At 35.9% G+C, this 22689-nt stretch overlaps 1 protein-coding gene across 1 annotated transcript in view; it reads left to right on the top strand.

Annotated features, from left to right (window-relative positions):
* Positions 1 to 22689, top strand: part of iav (transient receptor potential cation channel subfamily V iav) — a 105018-nt gene that overhangs the window by 19917 nt on the left and 62412 nt on the right. The window contains exon 5 of the mRNA XM_035369725.2: positions 6743 to 6886. Within this exon, the coding sequence (XP_035225616.1) occupies positions 6743 to 6886 (144 nt within the window). The remainder of the gene's footprint in view (positions 1 to 6742; positions 6887 to 22689) is intronic.

Here is a 22689-nt window from a genome sequence, read left to right on the forward strand (position 1 = left end):
ATAAGGGGTCCCGTTGACTGAACCTGCGTCGAAGATGTGAAGGTCTGTACGATTACCAAGCATGATGCCTCCCCAAACGAGAACACCGCCACCTCCATACCTGTCCCTTTCAATGATGTTCGAGGGATGATTGTGGCTTCCCCGCTCTCTCCAGATGAGTATGCGATGAGAATCGCTACTCAGACTGAATCTGCTCTCACCTGTAAAGAGTACTCGTCCCCATTCATTGTCTCTCCAATGCCGGTGTTCCCGGCACCACAGAAAACGCCTTCTCCGATGGGCAGGCGTTAGAGGTACACACCGTACAGGGCGTCGCGCAAACAGACTACCACCGTGCAGTCTTCTGGCCACGGTAAAACGCGATATCGGTCGTCCAGTCGCCTGTGTCATGTGTCTAGCGATTTCTCCTGTTGTCTGCCGCCTGTTTCTTCTGACCTGTAAGGCAATATACCGGTCATCTGCGGGTGTGGTTCCTCGTGGACGACCACTACTAAACCCCTGGATAGCTGTTCCTGTAGTTTGAAATTGTCTCCCAAGTCGTGAAACGATGCTGTGAGCAATTCCGAACTCTGCAGCCACACTTGTCACACTGCGGCCTTCCTCCAACTTCCCAGTGATTCGACCTCGGGTAAAAGCCTCCAGATGTCGACTAACAGATTGATTATTCGCCATTCTCGCTAAGGCAGCAACTCGGTGTGATTTTAACTGCTATATGGCGTGCAATCTCTTTGCCAGAAATACTGATCTTACACCGACAACATGCTTTATACTACTCAGACACTCCCCCATTACGTCTACCTGCATATCTGCGCATGTGCTACCGTACATCACCTTACTTATTCTCCTGATTGCTTTTTCTGTCTGCTCTGCCTCTTCGTTCAGCTGATATGCTAATTTTTCGACTTCGTCCTTAATTTTTGCACACCAGTGTACATTCTCTCAGCAAATATACACCGCAGTAGTTTGTTTTAAAAAGCGGCTTCAATCAACATTTCAGAGCTGACATAGCCAAAGAATAAGAATAACTAAAACATCAGTAATCTAGTTACTTCATTTCGAAAGGCAGCTGAAGGAAACAAAGAACGTAGTCTTTTCTGCTGAAACGCTCCTAGATATCGACTTGCAGCTACCCACATGAAGATACGATTCTTCATGTAAATTTCTTCACCACATATTGTACTTAAAACCGACCACCGCTAAGATAATGTGGGCATGTGAACAGTATGATTCGACGTCAAAGAGGAAGCTCATTTTCTCGAAAAATTCAGTTTATCACCACTTAGTGAATCCTGTAATCCTTTGGTTTTGCCTTTTGCTGTGGCGAACCAAAGGAGACAAATTTTGATGGAGAACTTAATAGGATTTGAGCCGGTTACGTTTGAAAGAAAGATGCAAAACAAACCTAACTTAAAAACCTATAAAGCATGCAGCTAGGAAAAGGCTACAGGAGTTTAAACATCATTTTGCGTTTCGAAATCTCACGAATTTATTAGCATTTGCATCACATGCTATTTATGCTTCTGATATTTTTTCTTAATGTAAATACACTCATGTCCATAAATTACGGATAATGCAAAATCAGGCAAAGGAAGAGTTAAAAGCAAAACAAATTTGACTTATTTGTAAAGCTTATTTATTAAACAAAAGGTAAAGAGCAAAAAAAGATGCTATATGTTTGATATTATTAAAAAAATTAGCGATTTTTTCTCCCTGGAGCAAATGACAAAAAACACCTATTTACAAAAAAACAATATAACATGGTTGGTATGATTGTTAATATATTGTATGTCTCTCAGACGATGCAGTACAGTACGTACAACGCCTAGGCATGCTGAGTATCAAATTATCGATCTGATCTTGGGGGATATTACACCACTCAAAAAGCAATGCTCTCCGAAGTTCCGGTAGACATGTAGGAGGAGGTTGACGGGCTGCAATTCGTTGGCCAAGCATGTCCCCACACGTACTCTACTGGATTCAAGTCCGGGGAGAATGCGGGCCAGTCTATATGGGTGATATCCTCCGATTGAAGGCATTCGCTTACGATGTTTGCACGGTGAAGGACAGGCGTTGTCATCGATAAACACAAATTGTGCGCCCATGGCGCCCCGAAACAAACGTACATGTTGTTCCAGAATGACGTTCCGATAGATTTGGCTTGTCGTGGTTCCAATTTGAACATGCAGGTCAGTTCTGGAACCCAGAATAATTCCACCCCAAACAAGCACTCCTGCACCACCGTAACGGTGTCGTTCAATGATGTTTTCTTGGTGGTAACGGGTACCTGGAGCTCTCCATATGAAAGTCCGGCGAGAATCAGACTGCAAGCTAAACCTGGACTCGTCGGAAAACATCACACAAGTCCACTGCTGTGGTGTCCACAATGCATGCTCTCTACTCCAGGCTAACCGCAGGCGACAGTGAGTTGCAGTAATTGGAACGCATCTGACAGGTCTACGAGCATATAGACGAATCTGCCCTAAGCGTCTGTACACGGCCTGCCTTGAAATTGTCGTATCAGTGGCTGAAGAAAGCTGACGAGACAGGTCTGAGGCTGTGCTCCGCCTGTTTCTTTTGGCAGTAACTGCCAAATACCGGTCCTCATTCGGCGTTGTAACTCTGGGGCGACCTGTGCTGTAACGTCTACTCACATTACCATCATCTTGGAATCCTTGCCAAAGCCTGGAGATGACACTCTGGGCATTTCCAAGTTCGTCTGATACTTCCAGATGGGTACGCCCACATTCCAGACGGCCGATAATTCTACCACGTAAAAAATCATTCAAATTCGTCCTTTGTGTCATAACTATTCGGTTATTGCACTGAAATGCTTATAAAATGCCTGCGAATAATTTCACTTCTTTGCCTGTATTCCTTATATATCACTCTCTTACACTCTCGTCATTGTGACGTACCATCGATGTCATCTGGTTACTTTCTGAACTTTGCATATGATTCTTGAAGGTGTGTGTAGTGATTTTACAGGTGATATATTTATTTTAGAGTTCGATTTCTGCGTGACTCCGAATTATCCTTAATTTATGGACATGAGCGTAATTACTTACGTAATGAGATATTTATGACAAGTACCTGAAGGCTGCCTTTATTTGTCTTCGACAACAATACTAGATGTATATCTATTATAATATATGTTACTGGATTATATCTCGTGTGAGTTTCGCTGGAACATTTCAGACTTTTAAAAAATTCTGACATTCTGTCAATAATTTTCTTCTTGCTTTACACGATTTGTACTCAGTATAGAGCAAGTACCTTAACACAAAATACACTCTTTTGCAAAAAGATCGAACCACCATGAAGGAAATTATTGTTTTTGATGAAATAGAATGTATAGCTCATACATAGATAGTAAAATGATTAAAAAATCAAGGCCATAGTAACTGTTCACGGCTTACAATCATCCATTAAGTGTTCAAATTAGTAGTTGGTCGAACCGCCCCTGGCTGCAATGCATGCTTGAATTCGTCGAGGCAAGGAGTGATGGAGATTCCTAATGTCATCCTGCGACACATTCTGCCAGGCTTTCATCAGTTTGTCGCTCCAGATCGGCGATATTTTATGGTGCCCGAATCTGGCGGCCTACCATGCCCCAAAAATGCTCGATTGGTGAAAAGTCTGGTGACCTTGCTGCCCAAGGAATTCTGCGTGCCAACCGCACGCAGAATAGTCCAGAGATATGCGAGCGGTATGTGGCCTGGCATTATCTTGTTGGAAAATGGCTGCAGGATGGCGTGCCATGAAGGGTAACGCAACTGGCCGCAGGATGGTATCAACATATCGTTGAACTGTTAAAGATGTACGGAAGATGACTAAAGATGACCTGCTGTCATAATAAATAGTGCCTCCCACCATCACACCCGTGTTTATAACTGTATACCTTTGTAAAACAAAGACTGATTGAGATCGCTGGCCACGTCCTCTCCAGATACGAAACGGTGGTCATCTGCTTCAAGAGCGAAGCGGGATTAATCGCAGAACACTATACGATGCCAGTCTGATGGCAACCATGATGATCGGCTGCGAGAACACTCCAGACGACTCAGCCGATGTTGTGGGGGGTCAATGGCAAACGTTTTAAGGCCTCTGTGGCCTCTTAACCCTGCCACAGATAAACACCGTGAGATGATGGACGGTACCACGGGAAGCATACACGTGCTGTAGTGCGTTGAATAGTCAACAATGATACCGTAGGGGCGTTTCGGGCCTGGCGAATAATCATCCTAGTATCTTGCCTCGCATTTGTGCTCCTTGGCTTTCCAGAGACTTCATTTTTTCAGCAATTTCATTTGTAGCAACCATTGCTGCCAACATCTTTGCACAGCAGTGTCTGTACGCTGCAGGTGGCGGCCTATTGCTCGGTATGACCACCCAGCTTCATGCAACCCTACAATGCGACCACGTTCGAAGTCTTTAGTTGTCTGTAAGGTCTTCGATATCGTGGTAACGGCATCTTTAGTTGCTTCTTTACGGAACTACAATGGCAGGGAAAAAAAAAAAAAAAAAAAAGATAAATTTTCCGCCTCTGTTACTGGTTCTATACTTTGCGAAATGCGCGAAATGATCGCAATTCCTGTTCATTTCCCTTGAAACTTTGATCATTTGCATGTTCGATCAAGATGTTTTTGCATACCAAATTTCGTCACGATCGCAAAAGTCTTTCTTGGTGCTTCGATTTTTTTTATTTTATTTTATTTTATTTTATTTTTTTTTGCAAAATAGCGTATGTTTTGTTACCCTTTAATAACTGGTATGCTTCATTGAAAATCATGATCTGCCTTTGTTAAACGCATTAAACACCTTATAAATTAGTATAAAAACGTATTTGCTTTATATTCCATCAAACTATATTCATCATTTGAATCGTTTGAATCACAAAACATTATCATTTGAAAAATAAAAATGAATGAGACGACATATTTAAATTTTGCCTTCAGTTCTAATTAAACCAGCTTTTTATGCCTGGGGATACAGAAGACTTCTCCATTACCGTATTCTCTTTTTGGTCATTGATGATATTAATAACAATGGCAATAATATCACTGACATATTTAAGACATATACGACAATAGTCAAAATCGCATTTCCGATTAGGCCGATTATATTAAATACCTCTTACATGTCTTTTTTAGTATCTCTTTTATATCTCTCTCTTTTTTTCCCTTTACCTCCTTTTATCCTTTGAGCTGCACCGTTAATTTATATATAACTTCCCTTTGTCTTGCATACATACAGAAAGAGAGTCAAATACGCTTATATTAAATTAATTTTAAGGATAGAAAAGCATAAAAACAGCTATGTTAAATTTTGCCTTCGGTTCTTATTAAACCAGTTTTTTATGCCTGAGGATACAGAAGACTTTTTCATTACCGTATTCTCTTTTTGGTCATTGATGATATTAATAACAATTGCAATAATATCACTGACATTTAGAAGATGTCTTCGATTGCTTCGAATGAATTTTTTGAGTTTGGAATTTGGAAAAGTCGGCATTTATTTATTTACTTAATTATTCTCTTCTTCTGTTAAGTCTTTATTTATTGCATATGATTCTTGTATCTTTCAATTTGCTGAAGGTGAAGCAGGGCCATCCCTTGCCCTCATTCCAGTGCTTTTACTGAATTTTGTCCTACCTCAAAATCTCAAAGATTCTAGTACCTTCTCTAGTATATAACACAACTCTATATCAATGATAAAGTAACAAATACAATATTATTTTCTGATTGCCACCTAAATTATTCTTATTTCTCCTACGAGGAGCGTAAGCCTGATGTTGGTAAATAACACCCTAGATGAAAGGAGCCGGGAAAGACTTGACAGGAAGACATTTAACGAAGCACTTCTCCAAATCCTAACTTTGAAACTTTGTACAACTGTTTCTAGCTTAACTTTTGATCATGTGAATCGAACAATAATGCAAAGTTAAGCGACGAATGTTATTTAATGCATTTTCACAGTTTATACGGCGTTGAAAATAGGCGTAAGTTGAAGAAAAAGCTTGGCTTATGATGCGGAACTAGAACTTGAAATAAAAAGTATATAGTATCTAATAACTATAAAATAAAAATTTTAAGCACTATTTTAAAAGTAAAATAGATATCATAAGAAAATAAAGTTCACATTCAGAAAGTTGGTAGTCAGATGCATTCGCACACTTTCGTATGACAACCTAGAAAATGTTCTTCATGAGTTCTTTTTTAGACCTTCAGTCTCCTAACGTGCCAATTTTTCGCCGTATATACAGCGAACAAAAGATTTCGCATTATTTTGTGATCTTTTCCCTCTCCTTCTCTGTGAAATATATATATATATATATTGTTACGAAAAGCTCAGCTGCAGTAACATAGTTTTCCCGCAGGGGGTTAGGGTTGACAGAAAATGACAAGGGAAGGCGGGGTTGCCATATTTGGCAAGAAATTGCCTATTTTCTTATAATTCGTATCTATATGTACATTACTTCCTTTATACTTCATTGTGTTCCAATAGAAAATGCTAATATTATCTTTCTACATAGTACATACAAGCAGCTCTCCAATGTTAGCCGCTTTATCGTCGATTATAAGCAATTTAAATACAAAAGCATTAGATCAATTACGATGGTTGTACATCAATCACTTGCGTATAGAGAAAGTATCTGGAATCTGTCTAGCGAAACTCATACCTGGATACTGCCAACTTTTTGTACTGTATGTTTTGTTAACTTACCTTTGTGCTCTTATTTAAGAAAATGTATGGTTATGCTCTTCGTCATCCTACGCGTCCTGCTTCAGATCAGCTGTGTAATAAGTTTGGTCTCACACCTCTCACATTGGCCTGTAAACTTGGAAGGAACACCATATTCAGAGAGATGTTAGAATTCAGTTCATTGGTAAGTATACAAGAGTTTTCGGTAGCGAATGGAGACAATTCCTGATCTTCTGTAAAATGTCAGGGAACAACATCAGAAAAGATACCTTGGTAGTTTCCCTTCCCACTGAAAATTCTATAGATTCATAAACATTTGGATTTCTTATTTTTAAGAATGAAGAGAAACACTGAAAAGAATTACAAATTTTGTCTTGATAGTGGGTTATATATGAAATTGTTCTGCTATGAAATTACACGAAATATTTTATAAATATATGAAATTTCATGTTTTAGTAGAGCTTCGGTTGTATTAATGGATTCAAGAAACTATTTTCTTCGGGTTTCAAGTAACACTTTCTTACGTAAAACATACTTTTCTATTCCATGCCATTGCAAAGAATTAAATTGCTCCTAATATCTATGCCTTTCTACACTGCTGGCCACCCAAATTGCAACACCAAAAAAGACAAGAGATATCGCAACCAAATTTATTTAGTAGATAACATATTGACCAAGTATCAAATGATTAAATTTATAGACTTCTGTGAAGTGTGGTTCCTTCCAGAATCAATAGCCAGAGTAGCCGCCATTGTTGGAGAACACGGCTGCCACACGCCTCGGCATTGATTCAAAGAGACATTGGATGGGTTCTTGGGGTACAGCAGACCAAGGAGCTTCCACGCGTTACCAAAGGTGATCTGGTGTGGCAGCTTGGGATGTAATCTGGGTCAATCGTTCAGCAACCATGGACCACATGTTTCCTATAGGTGAAAGATCCGGAGAGCGAGCCGGCCAGGCAAGCAATTCAATCTGGCGATTGATGCAGAACCCTTGTACAATGCGTGTCACGTGTGGTCGCGCATTATCCTGTTGAAATATGGCTGTAAAGCACTAAAGGTAAGGAAGGACAACTGAATCCAACATCCCGGAGATGTAGTGCTGGCTGTTTAAAGTACCGGCAATGCATACTAGAGGAGTGCGAGAGTGATATCCAATACCGCCCCATACCATAATACCCGGTGCAGGACCAGTGTGGCGTTGTATAACGCAGCTGCTCAGCATCCTCTCTCCACGGTGTCTCCAGACTCGAATCCGACCATCGTAGTGTTGCAGACAGAACCGTGAGTCGTCAGTAAAGATAGTTTCATTCCATTCTGCCGTCTACATCCTTTTTTCATCGCACCATTGGCGGCGGAGACGTCTGTGGTTCTGCGTCAAGGGTAGACGAAGCAATGAACGTCTTGCGGTTAGAAGACTCTGCTGTAAACGGAGTCGAATGGTACGCGCAGACACTGGATGATGCGTTACAGACTGAATGTGCTGAGCTGTGGTTCGTGATGTGACTGAGCGATCTATCACTGCCATGCCCACAATGTTCCTGTCATCACGGGAAGTGGTGCACTGAGGTGGATGCGATCGAACCCTCCTGCATCCAACGGTCACATATCCGCATTACAGTTGTTTGGTTTCGTCCAACACGACTACCAAATTCCCAGAAAGATAATCCACACTCTCGGTAGGCCACTATCCTTCCGCTGTCGAACTTGGATGCTTGATCAAACGATGATCGCTGTTTACTACGAGGCATAATTGATCGTTTTTTTGAAAAAAACACATGAAAAACACAATTGCCGAACTTGAAATCGTCGAAAACCCCAAGCCTTATATAGCGCTTTGAAGTGGCGCTACAGGCGCGCGTGATGTGCGTCTGCGCTTAAATTCTAATCATTTGCATATCTCACCTCCGTTAATGCATGTTGTAAATTCCATGTTATTTGTATGCTTCCTTCAGGGTGTTGCATTTACGGTGGCCAGTAGTGTACTTCAATTAGTTCTTAAGCTCAAGATCTGACAGCCCGTAAGATCAGCTCACTATTGCTGTGCCCCTGAAGTCGGATGCTAGTCTTGCCCAATATCTACTTGAATAAGCAACAATCATGTGTGCTATCACAATATTAAACATGCTTTGCAAGCCTAGTTCCGATGAGTAGGATATTTAGAATGGGGGGGGGCGAACCTATGTCTCTGTTTAGTCACTTTAAAGTAATCACAGGAAAAATTTCGTAACATTTAGGAAGGTTGCCGTGAAAATGACTAATGGTCATGAATTTTTTTTTTTTATTAGTTATGAATTTTTTTTTTTTTTACTTCTCTTACCAGTGACGAATCATTTAACGGTATTGCTGTTAAGCATTATGGTGACAAATGTTATTTACATGTGTTAAAGATGAAAGCAACATTAACTGACAATGAATTCGCAAACACGTTACATAGGATAAAAGAATGGTGTTTCGGCCTGGATAAATGTAGAAGATAAGGCACCAAGTTTTCAAGTTTTGAGTGACGAAAAAAGCTTTCGCAGTAAAGTTCGGGAAGAGCCGCCCAGACGATATTGTGATTAGGGAAGCCCGACTGCGATACCAAAGGGCCCGGGTTCGAATCCCGGAGAAGGCATGGATGTAAAATTGTCTGTCCCTTCATAGGAGGTAACGGTGGCCGCCTATTAGGTGCCTCCACAATAAAATGGCTACCACTTCTGGCCTTAGTAGTGGCCATTGCCGTAATAGGCAAGTGCCCGCCATTTGTAAAAAAAAAAAGGTTCGGGTAAAACAATCAAATTTGAAGTGATGTTAAGGATGATGTTAAAACGCAAAATTTAAAAGTTAGCTGTGTTGTAATCCTTGTTTCGATTTATTTTGATTATAGCAAAGTACCCAATGGCTACCCGTGTAAACAGGGAAAATGCCTTCATGGAGCACTTTTTTAGAGAAAACTGGCTTGCAGTTTTACATCCGAGGAAAAATATCAAAATCTCTCATGCCATTAGCTCCTTTGCCGATACCTGAACCTGGGTTCAACTACCAGTTTTCAAAGGTTTTACCATTCGGTTACTAATGGGTGCTAAAACTTTGAATAAAACTCACTAACCTTAGAGTAACGTCCTGATTGCTTCTTCTATGGATTTCTTTTTGATCAAAAACTGACATGATTGTACGGCGACTGATAGAGTTGTAGGAAGAAAGATTAACACAAAAAGTAGGGAAAACACGTTTTAGAAAGAAAGATAATCACAAAATAAATAAAAACAGTAACTGAACTTTTTTTAAAATTAATTTATGCAAAATTTATGTAAGACATTTGACAAAATTTTACAGTTTACACACATTTTTGACGAGATTTGTTCATTTTAAGTTCTTCATGAATATTTTTATCACGAAAGAATATTACTGTATGGATTATTTGTTTAACTGAAGGAAATCAAATTTTATTTAGCAGTAAAAGAGTTTATTATACTTTCAGAATTTCAAATAATCAATTTCAGAAAAACCTTTCCAAAAGAAACATTCACGTGAGTTCGAGTTTAACCGAGGTTTAATTGCTCGAGCTGGCTGTATTTCCAATTACTTCGGGTAATAGGGGTTCAACTAGTATATTTCACTAAGACTGCGACTGTCATTTTTCGTTTCTCTAGAAAACTCTTTCAACCGACTGTTTTCGAAAACACTATTATCATTTGGCTGCTGCAAGCAAAAGCCTAAATGAAAGTTTAAAAAATGTCTTCTTCCCTGACAGGAATTTATGCACAGGGAATTCGCCGCAACGTAACTGTGCTCCATAGATAGAACATACGGAAAGACAGAGAAGGCAATTGCGCGATTAATCTGATCGCGTTTCGATGGGACAGAACATTGTTTTATTACCCCTTCTCTCTTTGCCCAAAACACGATACCCCCAAAACACGATTTTGGAACGTCACTTTTCGTCATATGGAAATTTGCACTAAAGTGGTTAATTGATATATATATATGTGTGTGTGTGTGTGTATGTGTAAGATATAACAAAATATGATAGCTGCTTTAAAAATAATTGGGGACCTCAAAATGAACTATTCCAGATTTGGTGCTAAATTCATCTGTTCTCCCAAATTCGAGATTTTTCCATATTACATTGCTTGAAGAAGGTAACTAAAAATTAACCAATCATAGCTTGTCTCTACAACTAAATCAACTTCGGTATAAATACAACTCACAAGAAATTACGCCATTACTTTCCGTAGCTTCCACCCTGCAAATAGCCCTGCGGCGCTTATGCTGTCCTATCCAAAATGCTTATGTCGTTCTTTTAAAAACGTGTACATAGAAATTATCGTATTCTCACTATGATTGATTAAAAAATATCTTGTCAGCAAAAAGGATGTTTTTTGATAAGTGCGAAAATAGAGATTGGTGATTTGTAGAAATCTAGTATTGTTATCTTCATCAATACGAATTCAACCCTCAGCCATGACGGATATCGAAAGCTGTTAAAAAGTTCCAGTGTTTTCTTCTACGCATTAAATTATGACAGCTTAAGCAGCGCAGAGCTTTTTACAGAGTGAAAGCTAGGGAAAGGAATGGCATTTCTTGCGAGTGGTACTTATACCGAAGTGGATGCAATTGTAGAGACAAGCTATGATTGGTTAAATTAGTTTCTGTTCCCTTTTTCAAGAAATGTTATATAACATGGAAAAAAATCTTGAATTTGGGAGAACAGATAATTTAGGGGAGAGCCCCAAATCTAGAACAGTTAATTTTGAAATCGCCAATTAATTTTAAAGCAGCTATCGTATTTTGTTATACAGTAAAGTCCGAGATCTGGACGTCCAATATTCGGAATGATCTAAAATCCGGACCTCAAAACCGCCATGCTTTACACATGCGCATGATTTTTTCCCCTTAAATAGAACATGTTTAAAATCCCGATTCTTAATTTCCTTTCGGCACTAAATAAATACCTCGTTAATTAAGAAACAATAATTTAGCATAAATTTGTGTGATCAATAATTTGGTTCCGTAGCTGCGTATCTGCTTGGCATGTATCTCAAACCAAAACATTCTAGATAGAAGCATCGTTGATTTTACACCTACTAATATTTTATATCCCTGACGCCAACCTGGTGAATCATTATTTATTCTATTTTGCTTTCATCACCGCATATTTATCAACACATGACAATTTGAGTAATGACTCAGGGATGCCCAAACAATTTTTTATATTAGTAATTTAATAACAAAAAGTAACTTTTAGGTTGACATTACACTATGCAATGATTACAGAAATGCGCTAAGGAATACTGACGAGGAAAAATTTAACAAACATTTCTTTCCATATGCTAAAAATAGATTTTGTTAATGATATTCATAAACCAAAAGGTAAGATTACATTTAGTGCTATTAAATTAAAATTGATTTGTTTTTCATATAGAAACGCCAGAGCTCGTATGGCCGCATATGGCAGCAGAATTTAGGAAAGACAAGATTTTTTGGAATTTAGAGAAGCACCGAGCAACAATATTAAGGGAGGAAAATATTTCTGGAATTTAGGGAAAGGACTGAGATCCAAAATTTAGGTCCAGCAAAAATTTAGAACTTAGGGAGACTGTGTCAGGCGATAGGATATCTAGCGCCGGCCCTCGATAAGCCTTAAGTATATGTGGGAATGTATTTATTCAGGCCTCAGAATAAGCCTATTTAGCATGTGCAAGAAATAGACGTAAGCATAATAAATAACTAAACTAATACAATCAGGCTTAACTGTCTCAGTGCGCGATAGAAACAAGAGAAAATTTAGCGGAAGAGCTTTGTCTTTCGTCGCCAATCTCATGCTACGTAGCCAATAATGTATAGCGGACACTATTACGCTAGTCTAAAATTATACTTTACTGATTCCAAGGAATTTCAGTCAATATAGCAGATTGCGCTATTCATAAACGTTCTGATTTGATCCAGATCAATTATTTTTTGCAGGTTGTTTTTATTAAAGCAATTTTATGAAAATTAAAATTTCAGCTTTCGTTTATGTTGAAAAGAGTTTCTAATTCTAGAGCTGCAACAGGATCTACAAAGTAAAAGCACATTTCGATGTCTATTAAACAAAAAGTGGAATTGCTGCAAAAAAATGGGTAAAGATATATTAGTCTCAAAATTATGCGAGGAGCATGGCATTGGAATGTCAACTGGATATGACATAAGAAAATAGAAAAGGAACTTTTTGAATTTTTTTGTGAATGCCGACATACCACTAGCAATGAATACCAGAGAAATTATTCGTTATGCTAAAAGTGAAGATTATGGCAAAGTGATGACTGAATGGGTCAGACAGCGTCGCAGCGAGGGCGGGACATTGATGGGTCAAATGCTAATGGCTCAAGCTAAAATATTTCCATAAAAATGAACTTAAAAACTAAATGCACTTATTCGACAGGTTGGTTAACTAAATTTAAAAATCGCCATGGTATAAGGCAATTAAGAATTTCCGGTGAAAACGCTTCAGCTGATACTGAAGCTGCTGAACTATTTGCAGATGAATTCATTGAACTCATTAATAGTGAAAAGTTATCTCCAGAAGAAATTTACAACACTGATGAAGCTAGCCTTTTTAGGCAGTATGTACGGCGAAACACCTTGCCATCCTCTACAGAAAATGCTCCATTTAGTGTCAAATATTCCAAAGCGAGACTAACAATTTTAGCATGCGCAAATGCTGCAGGAACGCACAAGTATAACCCCTTTCGTAATCGGAAAAAATAAGCGATCTCGAGCATTTAGAAGAGTAGATAGTTTTTCACTTAAATATTGTGCAAATAAAAGAACATGGGTGGCACAAGCATTAATGAATGCTTGGGTTGAAAACCATTACATACCCGAGGTTCGGCAACATTTGAATTCGGTTGGTTTACCTGATGACGCAAAAATTGTCCTAATTGTAGACAACTGTTAGTCTTATACTTTACTTAATGTTTTAGTTAAAGATAATGTATCCGTATTAGACTTTCTTCCAAATTGAATGTCCATCATTCGGCCTATGGATATCGGAATGGTGCATGCTCTGAAATGCAAATATAAAGTAGCATTTTTAAAATCCCTGTTAAATTTCTTGAATAATGGCAAGACTATTCAAGAATTTTTGAAATATTATAGCATAAAATCTGCTGTGTGGGTAGCATCGCAAGATCGTGTGAGAATGTTTCCAGATGCTTTAAAAACTGCTTGGCATAATTTATGGCTAGCTACCATATTTCAATGTAAGGATGATGATAACAGCCGCAAATTTGTAGGTTTTCGGATATTGCAAACTAAAGATCAAATTTTCCAGTTAATAGATTTTGTAAAGAAATGTGGAGAAGCAGTAAATGAAGATGATGAAGTTTTTCATTGCAATGACAATGCCCCAATCATCAATCTGTAATATGGTTCTAGATTCAGAAAATACCGCTACCGATAGTGAAAAAAGTTATTGAAAACGAAAAAATTTCGATTGATAAGTTTGTCGGAATTCTTGACACAGCAACTACTGAACTAGAACAATGGAACTTTATAACAGAACAAGAAATTATGTCTGTCTACAGAATTAAAGCATTAGCATAAGAAACGCAGCAGCTTTAAACAACTTACATTGAAAGAAATGTTTAATAAAGTAAAGAAATAAATATTAAACTTTTTTTTTGTAAATTTTGATACCCTTTAGATCATAAATGCTTCGTTATTTCATTAATCATGATTTCATATTTTTAATTTTATAATTTCTATGTGCCATCTGACTGGATTTAAACTGATGATCTAATATCCAGAAAAATCCCAAATCCGGAATCGTGTAAGTCCCGACGAGTCCGGATCTGGAACTTTCTACTTTATTGAAGTTTCTATTGTATTAGGTATGTGTGTATCCACAATAAGAAGAACTTTTGCAATTAATCATAAACTGAGTATTATACTTCCATATGAGAGTTCGCAGATCAATCTGTATTATAATGGAAATATATTCATCCACAAAACTTTGAAGGACTGTTATTGAGCATTTATATTGTAAAAACATTTGAACATTTACAATGTGCAACTTTTATAGTCAAAAACTTTACAAAAATTTTTCATTGGACATTCAAAAGACACTGGACATTTTAACAACTTGAGGACTTTAAAAGCCATATTTGTGTTAATTTATTATTTAGTTTACTTAGAAATTATATTGTTGTTGTAATACTTGTAAATTATCTGTTAAGTATTTCGTTTTCTTTCGTAAAAAAAGGTCATGAATCATGAAGGGTCATAGGGAAATCTTCAGGCTATGTCCTTGATGCTTTCTCATGTCTTTCTTCATATCATAAACTTTCTCTTCCTTCGCTAATTCACTAATGCTTTTCTGCCACCCTGCTCTCCCAAACTTTTATTTGAAGAATGGGGAATCTGTAAGATATAACAAAATACGATAGCTGTTTAAAAATAATTAACGACCTCAAAATTATATATTCTAGATTTGGTGCTCTTCCCCTAAATTAATCTGTTCTTCCAAATTCGAGATTTTTCCATGTTATATAACATTGCTTGAAAAAGGTAACTAAAACTAAAATTAACCAATCATAGCTTGTCTCTGCAATTGCATCTACGTCGCTTTAAATACCGCTTGCAAGAAATTACTTCATTCATTTCCCTAGCTTCCACCCTGCAAAGAGCTCTGCGCCGCTTATGTGGTCCTGTCCAAAATGCTTAAGTCGTACTTTTAAAAACCGTGTGCAAGAAATTATTGTGTTCTCATTATGATTAAAAAATATCTTGTCTGCAAAAAGGACGTTTTTTGATTTTATGTGCGAAAATAAATATTGGTGATATGTAGAAGTCTAGTTTTGTTATCTTCATCAGTACGCATTCAACCCTCAGCCAGGAAGGATACCGAAAGCTGTTAAAAGTTCCAGTGTCTTCTTCTACGCATTATGACATATATATAGCGTAGTTTCTTTCGTGTATACACTCATATGGTTCTTTTATACTAAATGTGTTTATCAAAAATAAAATAAATAGCTCAAATAGTAAGGTCCTTTTTAGTAGAAAAATCATGTCACAAAATTGATACAGCATTTACTGTTCAATCTAATCAAAAAATTTTAAAAAAAGCAAGGAAAAATACATATTACTATTTGTTGTAAAACTTGGTTTAAACCTTTCCGGATGGATTCAGTTATATTTTTTTAATACATCGCATGTTTTTTTCTCCCCCTATCTCGTATTGCTATTTTAATGATTATATTAAAGAAACGGTTTCGAAACTTGTGTTTCATTTTTTGTCAGATATGTTCAATAGGATTGAAATTTGGACACTGAGGGAGCCTTTTGATTAATTCAGGGCCCAGACAAAAATATTCACAGCAGTATGCTTAAGATAATTCCAAATTGCTTGCATTATGATATAAAAGCAGCATGTTTAACACAATTCAAATTATCTTACGAGCTAAGATTTTGCGCTGATGGTTTCAGATTTCGTTTATGTTTGAAATAATCCATTATACCGCAAATAAACTTATGGTTACTGTTTTAATATGAATCATACATATACATTGCTAACGTGAGGAGTGGAACAAGAACTCCTTTTCTGACATTTTTCTGAGCATCTAACGGTTATTAATATTGTTTCGAAAGTTAATTAGTCACATATGGAAATTTTCCTGTATGCCACTGCAATTTTAAATCCTCCGCAAATAAAATGAAACAACAAAATTTTCTCGTCCATTACAAATCAACGGCAAAATTCTTATAAAACAGAGCTTAATTCTCAAAAATAGCTATTGAAAATCTTTTGGTCCAATGTGGGAAGCCCCTCCTATTGTTTCGGTAACAAAATGCAGTTATGTAATTCGAGTCCCAGCTACCTTAATGAGAGATTCTTTCTTCCTGATACTGAACTTCATAAGAGTGCCTACACATTTCTACCTTTATGTCAGGGCCTCCTTCTACTTTGGTGAGCGATCTTCAACGCAAAAGAAGCTACCTGTATATTTGTATCTTTATGCCGTGTTATATTAATTATTTTATTACGCCTTGGCGAATGATAGGTAACTTAAAAAAAGGAATTAGTGCCTTTTCCAAGTTGCTCGCACCATTTAGACAATCTATCCGACCCTGGTTATCTGTACCTTTTAGCTCGTAGTCTGTTGGTTTTGTTTTTTAACTTTATTTAAAGTAATGGTTTTTAGTTACATTGATTTTTTTTATAAAACTACTTATTTTGTATAAATACCTTGTATACAAAATACATTCTTTTAATTAAGATTTAAGATTTGACTTTACAGACATCTCCCTGGCATAAGGTTCCTGTCACATACAGGTCCGTTAATTAGCATTCTACTAAATGTCGGAACTCGAAGCCTTATAAAATGAAATAAGAGTCATATTTTTGAAATTCCTCTCTTCCAGAAATTGATAATTAATGCCTAAAAATACTTAATACATATGCTTTTTAATCACTTCGAATTTTAACATTTTACTTAAGAAATTCAGTTGCAGATAGAATTTTGCCTTTTCTTTCTACTTTATATATTTTCCCATTTAGTTAAAGAAATGAAATTATGAAAAGGAAAAAATAACTTGTTTACATATTCAATTTATTTGTATTGCACGTTCATAAATGTAATTTCTAGATAGCCATGGAATAATAATAAAGTAATTATTTTGAAATTTTACTTATTTTAAGATTTATGCCAAGAAATTCAGAGGAAATAAGAAATGCCCCAAAATTTCTATTTACAATAATTAATGAATAGTAGTACATTTTTAAGATGAAATAAATTATTCTGTTTTTATTTAAATTATTTTAAATTCAAATTATTTGAAAAAAATCAGTTAAATAATTGGAAATAAAAAGTTTATTACATAAAAACCTGAGAAACAATTAATTTAAATCTCTTTTTATAAATAATCCCAGTTGCAAACATTCGCAAGTAAACGCTTAAATTGATAATTTGGTCGATATCAAGAGACGAAGATCTGTTTTTCAATCTCAAGAATCTCATCATAAAATCTCACCATAAAATTATGAGAAAGGAAACCTTGTATTCATTAACTTACCATCCGTTTCCATACTTTTCTTATTTCTTTGCACGAACGTTGCGTGGCAAATCACTGTTTCTGATATCTTTCAATGTATTGATCACGTTCGAATCTCAAGTTCTACTTCGACATTTGTATCAGGGCCAATGTCATGTTCCAGTCTTAAATAGTCTCGAATTCTCACGTACATTTCGTAACCTCTTTTATAATAACTTGACATGTTATTGCCTTGATCACATATTCTTGAGAGTTCGCGTTTCTCTTTTTTTTTTTTTTTTTTTTTTTTTTTTCCCCTTGGAATCTTCCTTCGTTTATATTATTTCTTTTGCATGATAAGGCTGGTGAAAGATACATGCAAGAAACCATTCTTCACTATGTTAGTAGTGGGACTTTCGTTTTATTTTGCGTGCAACTTAATTATTATTACTTTTCAAATGTCTTTTTTTAAAGTTGGCCAAAAATGTATGCAAGGAACTTTAGGATTAACCAGATCTCTAATTTATTAATCCCACATTTGAAAAATATAGCATTATAAAGAATTAAATCAGATTTATATTTAGTTTAGTATAATAAAACTATATTACAATGAAAAATTATGCAATCGATTCTGGTTAAAAAAGCCAATAATTCGTTAAAGCATATACTTATTTATGATAAATCTTAAACAGCAAACCTAATAATCGATTAAGATGATCATGGATTTCATCGCTTATTTGGGGCAATATAGCGTTAAAATGTTACATCGCTCAGACCTGGGGCAAAGTCTCATTCCAGGCACCTGACGTGTCATTAATTCTACAGTTAGGAGACTGATATTCAATGCATCTTTACTAGGATTAAAAGATTTCTTTTCAAGCTCTCATTTTTGAAAAGTTTAAATTTATTATTTTATAATGAAATGAAGACTGCAAATTCGAGCTTGAAAGAGTGATTTCAAAAGATACGGGAAAATATTTGTTCTGATAATACAGCAGAAATCTATTTATCCGAACTCCATATATCTAGAATTCTGTTTATCCGGATCAGCTGATCGCATACAGTAAAATAATTAAACTTGATTTTAGTTTGTGCACGAGTTATTAATACTATATCCGGATCGGCTGATATCCTACAGGTAAAATTAAGCTTGATTATAGTTTGTCCACGAGTTTTTAGTATTTTTCTTTTATTTAAGTAATACAAAAAGGTAAAATAAAATATTTTATATTTTAAGGAAAGTGTTAAATTAATTTACATTAAAGAGTAAAATTTGTAGCTTGGTCTTAGAATGGTATATATATATATATGTAATGGAGTTAGCTTGGTTCGAAGTTCATTTTAAAAAATTTGCCTTGAAAAGCCAAAATGAACTTCTAATTGGGCTAATTAACCATTTTCCGCTTCTTAATTTTAATATATTTTTTGTGTTTTAGCTTGATCAATTGATTAGTATTTTACTGTGCTTTATAATTTACTGTTTATTTAGCATATAGCCTATTATTTTACCTCATTCAATTGATTTGTTTTTTACTGTGTTAAAATTTCCTAATTTGTTTAGCATATAGCTTTTTATTAACTGTAAATATTCAAGTATTTTTTCTCCTCTTTCACACTTTTCATAACAACTAAATATGCTTATGTTGGAGTTTTCTCGGAGCCACTGTTTTTGGTAACTTTTTGGCGAGCTTACTAAAATTTATTTTCTAATTCTAATTTCCTTAATTTTGCAGCACAATGCGCAAAATTTTGACCTAAATTGGTCTTTTTTCGTTTGTTCTTACAATTTTACTTATAATAATAATAATATATATATATATATATGAAATGTAATTTCTCATACATTATTTGTTTTGTGCAGCCGGGGCAACAGGAATGAGACAAATTTTGGAATATAAAGTGGTAGGTTTATTTTAGCATCCATCTCACAAGCGTTCTCCTCGTACCTTGAGCAGAAGCCCTACTTATACATATGTGTGCGTCACGAGGCTCCTCCAATCAGCGATATTAATTGAAATCACGAGGTGACGAAGTTGGAGGTGTAGAGATATGGGTCGGCTGTCAAAATGGTAGTCATCATTAAGTACAATAGCTCTCTGTTTAATTTTTAAATTAGTACAATCAATACTCAACTCAAATAATTTGCATTCATAAAGTCCTAAAATTACATAATTCAAATTATTATCAAGAACAAACAAGGTAATTTGGTTACTAATCCGTCCAATTTTCATTTGTATACAACATATTTTGTTGAAGGTTATTTTTCCTTTAGTTTGGGTTACTGAAAATGATCTAACTCTTTGCACTTTTAAACGTAATTGTCTAGCTGTTTTGGAAGAAATTATTGATATGGTGGCACCACTGTCCACAACACACTCTAGACGTTTCTTATTGGGCAAATATCCCGACACCTTTAATAGTCAACTACTGTGAGGGGTTTCTGGGGTTGGTTCTATTGCAAGGGGCGTAACATTAGGTATATCAGATCTCTCCCCTCTGAAAGGACAAACCTGAAACCAGTGAAAAGCATTTGGGATTCCGTTCCGGGTGCAAAGTCTACAGGGACTGGGTGGCAATGGCAATCTATTTTGAGAATTATAATTATGATGGCTTGTAAATCTTGGACCACTGAACCGATTATAAAAATTACTTGGTCTCTGAAAACGTTGGAAATTGTTGGGTCTAGGAGAATCTTGTCTCACAGTAGTTTCATAGCTTGAAGCTGAAATTCTACTTCTATTAAATCGATTGTAATCTTGGGGACTGTTCCCAATCGGATTAACAAATCTGGGAGGTGCACTTTTGATTTGTTGATTTTCGCTAATCTTAATAAGCTTATGGACATGAGTAAGCCAAGAGATGGGGTCAGAGGGTGCGTTGATCGTCATTAAGGATTTTAATTCTATAGGAAGGCCATCCGTCAGACCCTCCAATCAGCGATATTAATTGAAATCACGAGGTGACGCTATCTTCTCATCAGGAGTGTTCTTAAGTACTTTATGTATATGACAGATTTATGAGTTTGGCGATTTGGCGGGCGCCAACAGGTTAATATATTTTATACTAAAGAAAGGATTTCGCCAAAATTTAGGAACAGGGTTGCAATTTAGGTAGAGAATCGCCAACACGTTATTAAGCAATATTAATAGAATTTAATTTAATCAATTGATTTAAAAATATCATTACAGATTATTCCCCCCCCCCATCTGAAAAGGCTTGCAGTCGCGGCTGTCGACCCAAGACAGTCCAGATAGTGAGAGCAGAAAATTTAGTTATTAGGAAATTAAGTGAGTAGGAAAACTGATTGGATTTACCTCAAGGCACACAAAATGTTTACATAAAATATGACATAAAATATAATAAATGATTAATGAAATTATAATATAGTAACTAAGTGCAGAACAAATAAAGCACTAATAACATATTGCTGGTTAGCTACGCGGCAATAGGAAATAGTAATATAACTGAATTTGTAAGTTTATATCTTAGGGCATGCCATTCACAGTTTGTGTATGAGTCCATACAATCATTAGAGTTGTCATTCAGTCTCATCTTCAGTCTTTTACTGGTCTTTGGAGATCTCCGGATCATTTAATTAGCGCTAGAATTATGGATCAGCATTGGCACTGAAAACATTTGAGTTTTTATGTCACGATACTAGAGCTCTTATACTCTTGTTGAAAATACACATTTTGCTAGGTTTTTAACATATTTTTTTCACTCTATTTTTCTCTTATTAATGATAACAAAACAAAATTTAACTTCCAACATCCATACCAGTTTTTTGTACACGATGCTGCAAAAACATAAAATGAAATTCAGAAATTTCAACAACTGAAATTTAACTTTTTCAACTGTTGCTACAATTTATAACACAAATATAGGAAAACATGTGCTCAAGGGAATGTGAGGGTATAGTACTCTACTTGTAGTATAGCCTCAATTGAGTGTTTCCCACACGGAAAGTGCATTGAACCTGAAACTCAAGTTTGAAGGAGCCCAGTAAAAGAAAAGGGCAGACAAACTTTTCAGACACTGAGAGATAAATCAATTATTAAGGGGGACAACAGGATGAAAACTAAAAGAAGGGTTATGTATAGTTTATTGATTTATAAATTTTGATTTATTCATGATGTAATTTAAAGTTCTCGGGTGGATAATAGAACCTTAATTTTGACGCATGTACAATCTCAGTTGGTTTCTTCGTGTGAAAATTTTCCCTGTCGATTTCATAATTAACTTCAGATAATTTATTCATAATCTGATAAGGGCCTGAATAGGGTGAAGTCAATTTTCTAGTATTTGGGTATTCAAATTCCTCGTAAAGGACAAAATCTCCAGGTTGAAATTTAGATTCTACAAATCTGATGTCATATCTAGTTTTATTCTTTCGGTGGTATTCGATAGTTCTTTTCTTTGCTAAAGCCCTTGCTTCATTTAAGGAAGGGTATTTATTTTGATCAATTGGAGATTCAAAAGGGAGGTTACCAAATAGTAAGTATGCTGGGGTGAACTTAGTTACCGCATGAGGGGAGTTGTTATATTCGATAACAACTTGCTCTAGCACTTTAGTCCACGGTACTTTTTTAGAAGAAGAATTTACTTTACATTTTAGTCGACTTAGTATTGATTGATTTACTCTTTCTACTTTACCATTTGTCTGGGGATGGTGAGATGAAGTTAAAAGTTGTTTAACATTATGCTTTTTAAGAAATTTTTTGAATCTAGAGGAAGTGAAGGCTGCATTCCTGTCACTCAGAATTTTTTCGGGGACTTGTATTTGAAATATTTGTTTTAGACAATTGGCATAATCATATAGACAAATCATTTTAGACAAATCAATAGGTTTCTGAAGTTACACTTTTAGAGGGAAAAGCCCAGACATATCTTGTTGCATGGTCAATAACTATATGTAAATATTTTTTTGTAGAATTATAATAATTAAATCCTCCCACAGTGTCAATAGAGAGACATTCGAAAGGTTTGTCGGTTG

This window comes from Stegodyphus dumicola, chromosome X1, assembly GCF_044657685.1.
Source record: "Stegodyphus dumicola isolate Sdum_Otavi_A_Nest chromosome X1, ASM4465768v1".
In the NCBI taxonomy this organism is placed as follows: Eukaryota; Metazoa; Arthropoda; class Arachnida; order Araneae; family Eresidae; genus Stegodyphus; species Stegodyphus dumicola.